The sequence below is a fragment of the Dreissena polymorpha genome, chromosome 13 (genome assembly GCF_020536995.1).
Source record: "Dreissena polymorpha isolate Duluth1 chromosome 13, UMN_Dpol_1.0, whole genome shotgun sequence".
Taxonomy (NCBI): domain Eukaryota; kingdom Metazoa; phylum Mollusca; class Bivalvia; order Myida; family Dreissenidae; genus Dreissena; species Dreissena polymorpha.
The window spans coordinates 58,854,282-58,867,913 of NC_068367.1; the positions used below are offsets into that span (position 1 = coordinate 58,854,282).

Genomic DNA, 13,632 nt, shown 5'->3' on the forward strand with positions numbered 1-13,632 from the left:
AAAAAAATCAGCAAAGCACTTGTATATCGCTTTCAGAAATATAATCACGTAACCAGAAGAAAAAAACGAAAATTTTATCATGTTTGAACGTTTTCATTCTCCTAACTAAAGAAGGAAACTTATCGCGATTAATTGAATGGACGCAGCTTTGAAGACTGATTGCATAATCATGTGATCTCTATGTAACATACTCTAAAACATTTTATGCCATTCAAAGTGAACAATGACTCTGTCGATTGATAAAACAGTTCAGTATTCGTTTTAACAACCACAAACAATATACTATTGATTTTGCAAACCGTCCATCCATTCACTCATTGAAGTGAATTGGAAAGGAATCGATATTTAACACAATATCTGACAATGAATTCAGTAGTTTATGAGGCTACTCAAACTTCATTTTCATGTGTTTTTTTGCAGAATGTAAAACGACTGTGAAATAACATGAAACTATAAGCGTCTGTGTAATTTTATTTAAGTGATATTTACAAAGTTTACGTGCGTTAAACGTTACCTGAACAATGTATCATAAGCGTTCAGCTATCAGAATTCCAATGACGGTGATATTAATGGTCATTAGCAAGACATGCAGAGTGGGTAAGTATCGTTAATGTAATCCAACGTATTCAATTATCCTATTAATTATTAACATATCTTTCAATAAAAAATAGGTATTATATCTCGGCTTATCCTTACAGACAATAATGCTAAGCAACATAATATATTGGATATCATATATTGTTTAAGGGCCTCGAGGACCCTATATAGGGCGCTCACCCGGGTTCATATTATGAGACGTGTACACATGGTACTGATATGTAGAGGATAGTTATTGGATTTGATGAAATATCGATTTTATTTAACGAATGATCATTTATAAGAATATTTTCACGAGTAGCGCTGCTACGTGTGAACAAAATATTTTGTCTGGTCATAAGTGAATCGATTCTCTACCAAATCCAACACATTTTCTTTTTATTATTTGCTTACAAATGATTTTTTTTGTATTTTGCTGAAATAATGACTTCGTAACGTCATGAAAAAGACATCGATTTAAAGTAAAACTTTGAAAATTAATTTTCACCGTTTGTAACAGTGATCTGTTTTGATGCACTTATATTTCTCTATAAACCACCGGAAAGCATAACATGAATATAGATACTTTGCTTAAAACAACATCGAAAATAGTGTTTTCGCTATGGTATTGGAATCCTGGGCATAACATATCATGGACTGCTATCCCCGTGTTCCATTTTGCATTGCAAATCTTTTGCGATGATGGAACATGAACAACAAGGACCAACTATCTCCTTTTAAAACTCGTATACCGGGTACTTAAATCTTCGTAACTTAATATATTATACTAGAGACTTATTTTTTCCCATTGTCGTCATTCTTTTTCTTTTAACTGAGCGGAAACATTTCGAACTCAGTTGATAAATCATGTATACACTTTTTAAACAAAAGTTTTTGTTGATTTAGCCAACAATGAGACATCTATAGTATTCGCATTTTTTATTTCCAGATTTACCTATTGACCTATAGTTTGAACTCTCATGACCAACTTTTGAACTTAACCGCTAACCAAAACAACATAACATAACCAAAGACAACCATAACACCCGACCCACAACGAAACAAAACAAGACCATCCACAATGCAACTACAGACAAGATACACAACAACCGAACAATGCAAGACAACCCATTTCAAATATCCAAAGTGCGCATCCCAGCTCAACAACAACGCAACATAAAACAATCCAAAACAACAAAGCTGTAATTAACGCAACACAATATAATTCAATACAAAGCAACCACAATGGATCAAAGCACGACCACCAACAATCAAACCTACAACGCAACACACAATCCAAAAAACAACCACCATAAAACAAACCAACCACAACGCAACAAATCACAGTCGAAAACAATAAAAACCACAACGCAAAACATCAGAATCCAAAACAGTCCTACAACAAGGTAAAATAACATAATCCAAAACAAACCACAACGAAATAATACACAATCCGAAACAATCCAAACACAATGCAACACAACAGAATCCAAAACAGACCAACCACAACACAAAACAACATAATCCAAAATAAACAAACCGCATCGAAATACCACAACGCAACACCACACAATCAAAACACCCCAACCACAACGCAACAAAACACAATTAAAACCCAACCCAAACACAACCACACGTTGCTTACCTGTATATCTGGCGATGTTGAAAGCAACTCTGGTCCTTCTTTAGAGCCAAACATGTCTGAATCTACATTTCGTTACTTAAAGGAACTAACGTCTTATGGCCCAGCTATTATGCACACTTTTTTTTCTAAGCCTAAGGCCAAACATTGATATTCATGAACTCGAGCCTAAACTTTATGATATTGGGAGCAGTGGTCTATTGGTAGGACGCTGGCTTAGGGATCGAAAAGTCCCGGGTTCGAATCCCGCCCTGACCACTGGAATTTCATCGAGCAATAAATTTATCCCACATCTGCTCCTCTCCGCCCAGGTGTATATATGGGTACCTGTGAGGGAAATAAGCCAATGTGCCGTGGCTGCATACTGCGCCAAGATGTTAACGGACGACTTATGACCCAGTGATCATGGCAAAAATGTAAAGCGCCTTTGAACGCACATCTCGAGTATGAAAAGGGCGCTATATAAATGTGGTTTAAAAAAATATTATAGTTTTCACCAAAACCTTGCTTAATGCAACCGTGGCTAACGAAGACTTTCTAATACCCAACTTTAATCAATCTCCCATTTCGCCGTGACAGACGAGACAGAGCTGGCGGAGGAGCTATATATGTTAGGAACACCATTAAGTCGATTGAAAGGCCAGGGCTGGTATTAAGAAAATTCCTTAAATAATTAAAAATTCCTTAAGTCTTTTGCTCCTAAATTTTGGTGTCTTTTTTCATTTAATTGGTTTATTTGAGTAAATATTGCATAGAAGAACAGCATTTTGGCATAACAAAACTGAAATCATTAGAATTTCAATAGATTTTTTAAAAATAATTTTCCCTTTAAATCCAGCTTATGTTTAGATTTGCCTTAGGAGCTTTATGAATATCAGCCCATCATTTAGTGAAAGGTCTAGAAATCACGTGGGTCAAAATTCATATCAACCTGCGTAATTGATGGAATCTTTCGTCCATCCGACTCGAACATTCAGTGATTGAATACTGAGCATAGTCTTGATCACACCTTCAGTAGACATTACGCCAATATTACGTCATTATTAATTCCTAAGCATCACAGTCCAATACAATTAGCAGATGAATAAACCCCTACAACACAACACAAGCTATAATTCCCCAATGCAACTTCCCACACTCACAATGTCTCATGAATCTTATGTTTGTCAAACACTCACGAGACGTCCTTTCAGCTTTACTGCAAATCCCTGTTTACCAAATCTCACATGTTTCCACTACCCGATTGTCTCTGTCTTGAAACTGGCCAAACCAGCACATTCTTGGTTTAGGCTTTATATATGTATCTATTAGGTTGGCAACTACAACAAGTATAGACAACTTCTTAATTCTACTGATTAGTTCGCGTTTTTTTATAGCGAAAATGTGAGCAATGTTGCCCATACCTGACCCACCGACATTTATCTGCTGCATCTTCAAGCGCCCCCAACTAAATGTCACTATAAGATGTACCTTGGATGAAAAACAACATTCGCCATACGATTTGGAAGCGAAAAAAACAAAACATAATCGCACCAAGACATGTGTTTGTGAAACACAATGCCCCCTAGTGCGCTTAGAAGCCGCCCATCAGCTATTTTAGAGAATATTGTTTAGTCCACGGTTCGTCAATAATCAATGGGCCGAAACAAAACTCACACTTCATCTGTAGATCATGTAGGTAGACTCACATTCCAAAAATCAGCTCAATGCGTTGCGTAAAAAACCTCCGGAAAACGGAATACCGGACGGACTGACGGACGGACGATCCGACTTCTATATGCCACCCTACCGGGACATACAAACGTCAAATGATCATAAAGAGTTGGCAAGCTTTCGAAATGCATGGCATAAAACAACTTCCTTAATCAAAACAAATAATAACACATCAATTCAGATAACATCACCTACAAGAAATGATTCCAACTGGCGAAACGCCGTACCTCAAGACAAACTTCAAATCGTAAACAAATATTAATTGTCAAAGGAGAAGAAGCAGTTACTGGTGAAGATAAGACGGCCGTACTGAACGCCTTCTTCTGCGAACAAGCATTCAATATAGTGTCAACCATTCTCCACATTCTCTTCCTAATTATACTTGTACCATCCTTCCCTGAATAAAACTTTCCGAACAAGAAGTTAAAGATGCTATATCTGTACCTGACTCCTACAAGGCCAGTGGTCCGGACTTAATCAACCCAAAACTGTTTAAAAAGGGATGTTACAAATTGGCCACCCACTATGTCTCTGTTTTAACATTCTTTTATAAAATCTAATTTCCCTTTTATCCCGCCCTTTTTTATAAACAGCGTTCCGGTTACCCAAGTCATGTCCCACTAGCAACTTGGATTAACCCTTTCAGATAATGCAAAATGGGCAAATTATAATATCTATATCATGATTGACAAGGATTGACACAAATCGGCATCCTTCTTTCCTTAAAGTGTGTATTATCTCGCACATGTGTAGAGCGTCTGCATCTGTCATTAGTGCGACCCGTTTTTGAGTCTGGCGATCGTGTATGGAACACATGCTACACTGACGGATCTAAAATGGGAATCCCTAGCCGACAGACAAAAACATATATATATAAGCTCCTTCTCCCTTTTTAGATGCAAAATTATCTTACTCCATCATACCTTTTCAACCTGATTCCCGTGCATTCTGATCTTACTATTCGCTTCGTAGCAATAACGAATCGCCAACAATCTTCACAAAGACTCGGCTGTACGTTTATCATTTCTACCCTCAAAATCCGATTATGGAATTCTTTTCCATCGCCCACACGTAACGCAGTACAGTACCTGTCTTCAAACGAAAATTCTAACAATAACATTCTGCTTTCAGTGACAGCAATCGACTGTTACGTTTGCACGTCGGACGAAGACAACTGCGGGACAAACGTCAACGAAGAGCAACTGATTCTAGAGCAGAAGCTAGGTCGCGTCCGGATGCAAGTCATGCGTCAAAGAGTTCAAATCGATAGGCACAGGTGCGTGTCAACGACCAAAATGTCCGTTAAACTCTGCGTATGTTTGTTTGTTTGTTTCATGATTACCATGCGATTGGAGTAATTGTGTAGGCGAATCTACTACAATGACCCTACTTTAAAGGTATGCTCTTTCAAGTAATAATACCATCATATCGTATACATATTGACAGTTTTGCTTAAAGACGTTATGATATTAAAACAATCGTTCTACAAACTTTCGAGATTATTCGTACGTTCACTAAAATTTATAAAATTATTTTATATAAGACTTAAATTAAGATTGAAATAAAGATTTAGATAAAGAATGACCTTGAGGGATTTTTGGCAACGGCCCTGTGTCAGTGTACATTTCAAAATTAGGTCGCCGTGGCGTAATGGATACGATGTCAGTCTATCAATCTGGAGATCAAGCGTTTGACCACATTTGTGGGAGCGTTCTTGAGATCTCTCTTTAACACAACAAGTACATGTTCTTCCCAGAAAACGGACACGAGAGCGTTTCGATAAGCCTAAGGCTTTCGATCGAGTTAAAAAAATAAGTTTACAATAATAGCCGTGTGTACAGCGGACTTTAAAGTGTAAAGTTCAAATTTTCATTTTATGAAAAGAAACTTGTTTTTATATTCATATTACGACCCTTCTGATAAATTCATATCCGAAACATGTCGTGTATTTAAGATAGTAAAATATACCATAATAACGTGTTTGTACGATTTATCATTATTGTTTAAAATTTACTTATAACATTCCAACTATGAAGGTTGTTCTCTTGCTCTGGATTCATCATTTGAGTCAATAAATTCCATAACTCAGAGCAATATTTGCTTACTGGGATATTTCGACTATATCACATAGTCTTCATCAGCGATGTGCTGTTCAGCTGAACGAGTCACGTGACGTAGGACGGTCACGTGACACGAGGAGAGAATTGTACACCGGCGAAAGTTCCAGCAACACAGGCACAGTTGGCACGCATTCGGTACCCCTCGCAGATTATCATAATCGGACTTATCCGATGTTTGACGGAAAGGGCCGAGAATGTGCGATTGAGTTGGCACGTAGGAAAAATCATCACAATTTCAATTTGCGATGTCACCATGGTGAGATCACACTCAATAGTTAGTTGAAATTAAAAACGTCTGTGCATGATTTTAGCGCACAGAAAATCATACATAACGCTGAAAAGAAATTATTACAAGTCAGGATCCATCTGACTGAATTTACTTTGAAGAAATTGAACGAAACATCGGATGAAATTAGTGAAAAAGTAAGTGCGGTGCTGTCACCGTAGGTCTTGTCTTGAACGAGAACATTGTTTACGCATGCTCATGAGAAAACTTTTGACAAATGTAAACAAAGACAACGTCAGAAATTTGATGCTCTTTTTACGAAAAGAAACGGGACTACCAAGGGAGAACAGGATGGGATACCGAAAATTTACACTTCCAAATGGGTAAGAAATTTATCTGAATGAGCCTAACGAACATTCTTTGCTTCAGAAAGGGTTAAATTTTTGCGTTACCTCATTCACTATCCCCAATGATGGAATCATTGCATCTACTGAAGCGGCATTTGCCCTAATGACTGACAGCTTACATGCAGATGTAGTGAAAATGTTGAAAACCAGCAAACCACCAAAAAGTAAAAAAAAAAACTTTGAAAGAAAGAGAAGCCATGAAAGATCTGGGCCGGGATGACTCGATTGTGATCATACTCGCTGATAAAGGGAGAACAACAGTTGTATTGAACACGATTGAATATGAGGACAAAATGGGAAAACTAGTGTCGGGCACGGATACCTATGTCAAGTTGAAAATGACCCCACCAAATCTGTCAAAAACAAAGAAAGATGCCCATCCCCCCTACGCCCCATAATGTCGAGTATTGGCAGCGTTATGTACCCTACAGCCAAGTATTTAGCCAACATCATTGGCCCTTTAGCGCGCAAGACAGAGCACCACATCGTCAACAGTGTTGACTTTGTTCAGACGATCAACGGATTGGAAGTACCACCGGGAACCAACTTAGTTTCTTATGATGTGTTAGCATTGTTCACAAGTATTCCTGTAGATAAAGCTTTGAAAGTGATTAAGGACAGGTTAGAAAAGGACAACAAACTATCAAACAGAATTGAATTAAGTGTGGACTCAGTTTGTGAACTTCTAGAACTTTGTTTGAACATCATATATTTTATTTATAGAGGGCAGTTCTTTCAGCAGAAGCAGGGTGCAGCCATGGGTTCTCCAGTCTCGCCCATCATTGCAAATTTATATATGGAGCACTTTGAAAAGGAGGCCTTAGACACCGCCAAGAACCCACCTTCCCTATAGTTTACGTACGTGGATGACACGATGACCAAACTTCATGAATATGATATTTAGTCGTTCTTCTCACACTTGAAATCCATAGATGAACACATTTAGTTTACGTCGGAACAGGAGGAAGATGGTGGTAAGATACACTTTTTGGACACTTGTGTTCACGTGAACGACGATGGCTCCACCAAAGTTACTGTTTACCGAAAACCAAAACTTCACCAGAGTTACTGTTTACCGAAAACCAACACACACCGACCAGTACCTGAACTTCAATTCCAACCACCACTTAGATCACAAACGGTCGATAGTAAGGACATTATTCAACAGAGCAGAGAAAATAGCCAGTGAGAAACATGACCAAAAGTCAGAAATTGAACACTGCAAAACTGCACTTAGGGCCAACGGTTATCCAGAGTGGATGTTTACGATCCTTAAGAAGAAAGACAAAACACCATCTGATAAATCCAACAACAAAAACCAAAAGATCAATATAGGTATGCCATACATTCGGGGCACGTCAGAAGCTCTGCAATGAACATTCAAGAATTATGGTGTCAACATGTACCATCGACCATATAACTCAATCAGATAACAATTAACTCACGTTAAAGGGATCTTTTCACGCTTTGGTAAATTGACAAAATTGAAAAAAGTTGTTTCAGATTCGTAAGTTTTCGTTTTAGTTATGATATTTGTGAGGAAACAGTAATACTGAACATTAACCATGCTCTAATATAGCCATTATATGCATCTTTTGACGATTTTAAAACCTAAAAATTATAAAGCGTTGCAACGCGAAACGATTGAATAATTTGGAGAGTTCTGTTTTTGTCGTTAAATTTTGTGAAACTACGAAGATTGCTTATATAAGGTATAAAATACATCAAAAATGTGTACTCGGCGGAATATCTCAGTAGGCTAAAGCGTTTTTACTTCAGGACTCTGGCAGGACTCCAGGGGTCACTGGTTCGAAACCTGCTCCGGGCAATGTTCTTTTCCTTTTTAAATTTTTTTTCTTGATTTTTTACTGGAGCTTTTATGATCCAATGTTTACATTTATCAATATAAAGCATTTAATGAATAAGTTAAAAAAAATGCCAAAATCTGTGAAAAGGCCCCTTTAAAGACAAAACAGACAAATTGAAAAAGTGTGGGGTGGTATATACATACAGTGTGAACAATGCAAAAACGATTATATAGGCGGAACAGGAAGATCATTGAACATAAGACTGAAAGAACGTGTAGCCAGATCAGACTCAGCCATATATAAACATTGCTCCCACACAGGACAAAATATTGATCCAAACAACACAAAAATACTAGCATCCGAAGACTCGCACATCAAACGGAGGATCAACGAGGCAATTAACATCAAACAACGAAGACCGTCGCTAAACCGGGAAGAGGGGCTGGAACTTCCGCCGGTGTACAATTCTCTCCTCGTGTCACGTGACCGTCCTACGTCACGTGACTCGCTCAACTGACTAGCACATCGCTGATGAAGACTATGTGATATAGTCGAAATATCCGAGTAAGCAAATATTGCTCTGAGTTATTGAATTTATTGACTCAAATATAATATATTTATATATTTATTACATTCCAGTTTGGAGCACGGTGACCCGAAGCTGCGGTCAGGATTCATCGAACACGTGCAGGGACATCCTCGGCTACGGACGCTGCACGTGCACCACGACGTTCTGTAACCATGGCTACCACCACGCACCGTCCCTAACTTTAATGGTTGTGCTTACATCGCTTTCCGTGATGTTCTCTATGACTCGCTCGTCAACATTTGCATGATAAACGTCACTTTGAATACATATGGTTTCGAATTCGTCAGTGGTCTTAATAAATGCTTAATAAAAAAAGAAAAAAGAAAAACAAACACGCATTTTGAAAAAAAACACATACGCACGCACGCACGCATGTACACACAATAACACACAAACTCGCACGAACGCGCGCGCACACATACAACACATCACACAACCACGCATGTTCTCATCAGAAATATAAGCCACATTAATACCCAAAACGAATATTTCGTTAAATATTATATTTCGTATTATAAAGTTAACCCATACAATTTTCGGAAATTGTCGTATTTTACTAAATATTTTACGAAATATTCGTTCTTTTTGAGTATGTATGTGGCTTTAAAGGGACATGTTCACGTTTTGGTAAATTGACAACATTACAAAAAATGTTTCAGACTTGCACATGTTCGTGGTAGTTATGATATTTAAGAGAATACATCAATACTAAACAATAACAATAATCTTAAATGTTATTTAAGTGCATCTTTTGACGAATAAAAATCCCGGAAATATTAAAGCGTCACAGACGCGAAACGATTGAATCATTTGGCAAGTTCTGTTATTATTGTTATACTTTGTGGCATTGCGAGGATTGCTTATATATGGTAATAAAATACGTCACAACGGATAACCGAGTGCTTTAAGCGTCAGACTTTTACTCCAAGGATCAGTGGTTCGAGCCCAGTTGTTGATTACTTTTTGTATTTTTTTCAATTGTATTCTTGTCTAATACTGGAGCTTTTAATTAAAATGTTTCCATTTATCAAAATATAGCATTAAATGGCAAATATCAAAACATTCCAGCATCTTATTATATTATATTATATTATATTATATTATATTATATTATATTATATTATATTATATTATATTATATTATATTATATTATATTATATTATATTATATTATATCATATCATACAATTCAATGCAGACTAGGTAAGCAATAAATATAATAAAATACATGTATACAGCGTATAACAGCACCTTGAAAGCTCTTCAAAGAAACACCGACATGAAAGAAACACCTGTAGCAAGAAAATAAGTACAGCCAGAAAATACACGTCGAAAAACAACAACATTTGCATACTGTGCACAAATTGGCTACATTGCATGGGTAAGTCTCTTTTTAAAACAGAAGCAGGTGGAAATAACAACAGTTAAAACAAGGGGTACAGCGAAGATTTCTCACAGACAAAGGACGATTGGGCGTTAAGATGCTGCGTTGAAATGAACGCATTACCTTCAACGCTCCGTCGGAATTTCGATCAAAAATTAATTATAATAGGCTCTTGATAAGTAAAACAAAAAAGAACGCCAAAAACAACAACACACACAGTGTAGGTAGTCGGATGTAAATAATGAGTTAATTAACTGTTATTATAATCAGTTTATTAAAGCATAACCCGGATAACATTCAACTATTTAAATAGCTGGTATCACTTGATTTCTTTATGAACAATGCCAGTGACTTTTTACTAGGTGTTTATTATTGGACTAATTCGTGGTTCAAATACAGGGCGTGAATTTCATAACGTTCTTAGTGAAAAACCTGTGCGATTGAATAACAACAAGTAGGACATAAAGATTGAACTGCCGTGGATTTTATGTCCAATGGTAAATGACCTCAAATGACCGTTTGCCTCTATGGAAATATTAATTATACGTGTATTACGACGACTTAAATATCCTGGAATGAAATTATGGAAGACAATCGTGATTGTTTAACATGCCATTCATAATACGAGGAGTGGTGTTGAAAGCCTTATTGGAATTTTCATGACGGTAATCTACGAAAACAAAACACCGGTGTTATGATTAGTTTAATTAATTAACGTTTCGTGATATCATAAAACACGTTTCTAATTGCGTCATTAAGTCGTGATATGGGATTTATTACATCTCATGCATAAAACGAGGAATTGTGACGGAAGCTTTTTGGGGAGTTTTCATAGCCCGAAGGTAATCTACGAACACACATACAACGGTGTCATGCTAAGTTCAGTGAATGTTTCGTGGTAGCATTGAACACGCTTCTGAATACGTCATCGGTCACATAGTGAGTTTGTGAATCACTTTTTCCAGGAGATATATGAAGAATATCAAACATTTGTCAATAACCGTCGAGAGAATACAGCTACAGTTTTCGGCATGAGATGTTAAGTTTCCACAACCGTTAATTGGTCGGTCATATCTCTGGCAATGCAATCTACTGAAGTGTCATAAATAATTATGCTTGTAATTAAAAGTGAAATGTCAAAACCTTGCAGCGCTTCAATAAAGCAAGGTTTGAAGAAATAAATGTGATCTAGGTAACGATATGAGTATCTTATTTCGCTGATTCAACTACGGAGAAATGTATAATAATAAGAACTGTTGAAAACCATACCGACACCTACCGACCATGCTGATGCGCTTTTCGAACCAATTGTACGCTGTCTTCAAATTCGGTGCGACCAAGTGTCTACCCGTGAGTACATTTAGTGAACAATCATTGGACGTAAGGTCGAGTCACTTTTTAACCTTATGGAACTAGTTGCTTCATAAACAACAAAGGGTCGATTACCTGGTAAACGTGTTTTTGGACTGCACTGAAGTCAAAACACGCTCTACAAAGAATACAAATATAAAAAATGCATGTATCGTTAGAATTTATTTAATATTTAAGCATACTGTTTCTCGTTTCCCCACCATCGTATAAATACATGTAATACTTTTCTATTTCTCACTGATGAATGAAAACATCTTTGTATGTGTGTGATATTAAATCCAGTTTTATAAGAATGAAAATAGACTCTGTGTAAACGTAACTATTTTCTGTAATACCCATTTCAAATGTCTTTAATTAATTTCGTTCGACTTACATTTCCATCTTGTATCATTAATTGATCATCGAAAGCGAAAACATAAAGGAAATCCACGATCAGCTTGTTGGTGCGCTGTACTTAAAATGCGATAGTATTGATAACATTTGACGTCTGAGAAGGGAAACATAGGCATCGTACTTAATACAAGGTCGCGACCTATCAGTAGTTTTAATGAACATTCTCGGCGTGAGATGCAAATTGCACTAAGGCCATTCCGTACTGATCGGGCACAGGCATTAAAATGTCGCGTCTAGGATATTAATTGATTTGTACGCGAAGCTAACACGGAACTACAGTATTGGATCGCTCGAGTTTTTAACGATTGAAATGCCATCGTTATGGAAACCAGGTTAATGAATTACCTTCTTGGTAGTTTCTCGATTTCCGCCATATACACCTGATGGTGATTGTTGTTGGACACGCGTTTATGTCTACGTACCCATTAGTCGTAATCATTACGGAGGAGAGTATCGTTGCCACTTTTGGTTTTGTTTAGTTTGTACGACATGTTCACAAGAAATGTACTTTACGGATGATTCAATAGATACGTAGATTTATACAAATGTGACTCTTTGACGTTTGACCTGTATATGACGATTTAAACTTTGCCATTTACTAAATAAACACAATTATAAAAAATGCCAGACAATGGCTTGGTTGTAAAACGCGATATATCGGAGTAATAGTTCTAAGAACTATGTTCTTGGTTCTGGGGACTATTTTCGGCAAGTACCGAGAAAACTGTTACGTTTATAGTGTGAATATTTTTGTTTAAACAACAGTTGGACTTATACAATTGCGACAGAAATAATGGGTATAGCTATGGCAAATGATAGTAGAGTGACGTTTGCAGCCGAAACATTGACCTACAACAATACAAGCGCCGAAAACAGCACGTTTTCAGTGTTCGATTCTGCGAACAAGACAACAGCGGCGGAGTGGTTAGACGTTCGGCTATTGAAAGCTGTTGTACTCTGCGTTGTCATAGTAATTATGATCGCAATGAGTTGTAGGTTCGTGTTCCGGTCGTTTTCGAGGTACGTCGATGACGGAAGCGACCGAAAGGACGAAGAGTGAGTAGAGTAGTTCTTTTTAGTTATTTGACTGAGTTAATAGTGAACAAAAAGCGAAAACCATCCGGTCCGAGTTAATAACGCGCTTCTCACGTAAGCGGCCCGTGTGCGTTTAGTCGGTGATCGCCATAACGGCCAGGCAGGGTTTCCTCCGGATACTCCGGCCTCCCCCACAACACAAGACCACGCCGAAATTGAAATCCATTCGGTAAAAAGATAATAATAGCTGGACATTTCAGCTGTATTCAAAATTAGTTAATACTTTCGTGAGTGTAAAAGAGAATACAGAATTAACGGGGCTCGAAGGAGTTTACACAGGGGCTGGACAGAATGTAAACACACCGTTA

General features: G+C 37.3%; 1 protein-coding gene across 1 annotated transcript; it reads left to right on the forward strand.

The window, feature by feature from the left end:
- Positions 1-387: 387 nt before the first annotated feature.
- Positions 388-9,964, forward strand: LOC127854829 (uncharacterized). Its single transcript, XM_052389896.1, has 3 exons — positions 388-597; positions 5,063-5,207; positions 9,132-9,964. Exons 1-3 carry the CDS (start codon positions 522-524, stop codon positions 9,229-9,231), a joined length of 321 nt encoding a protein of 106 aa, XP_052245856.1. The 5' UTR covers positions 388-521; the 3' UTR covers positions 9,232-9,964.
- The last annotated feature ends 3,668 nt before the right edge of the window (positions 9,965-13,632 follow it).

Coding starts and splice junctions, on each gene's coding strand:
- LOC127854829 (XM_052389896.1), top strand. CDS start 522: ATGTATCATAAGCGTTCAGCTATCAGAATTCCAATGACGGTGATATTA. Junction 598..5,062: donor TAGCAAGACATGCAGAGTGG/GTAAGTATCGTT, acceptor TTCTGCTTTCAG/TGACAGCAATCGACTGTTAC. Junction 5,208..9,131: donor GTTCAAATCGATAGGCACAG/GTGCGTGTCAAC, acceptor ATTACATTCCAG/TTTGGAGCACGGTGACCCGA.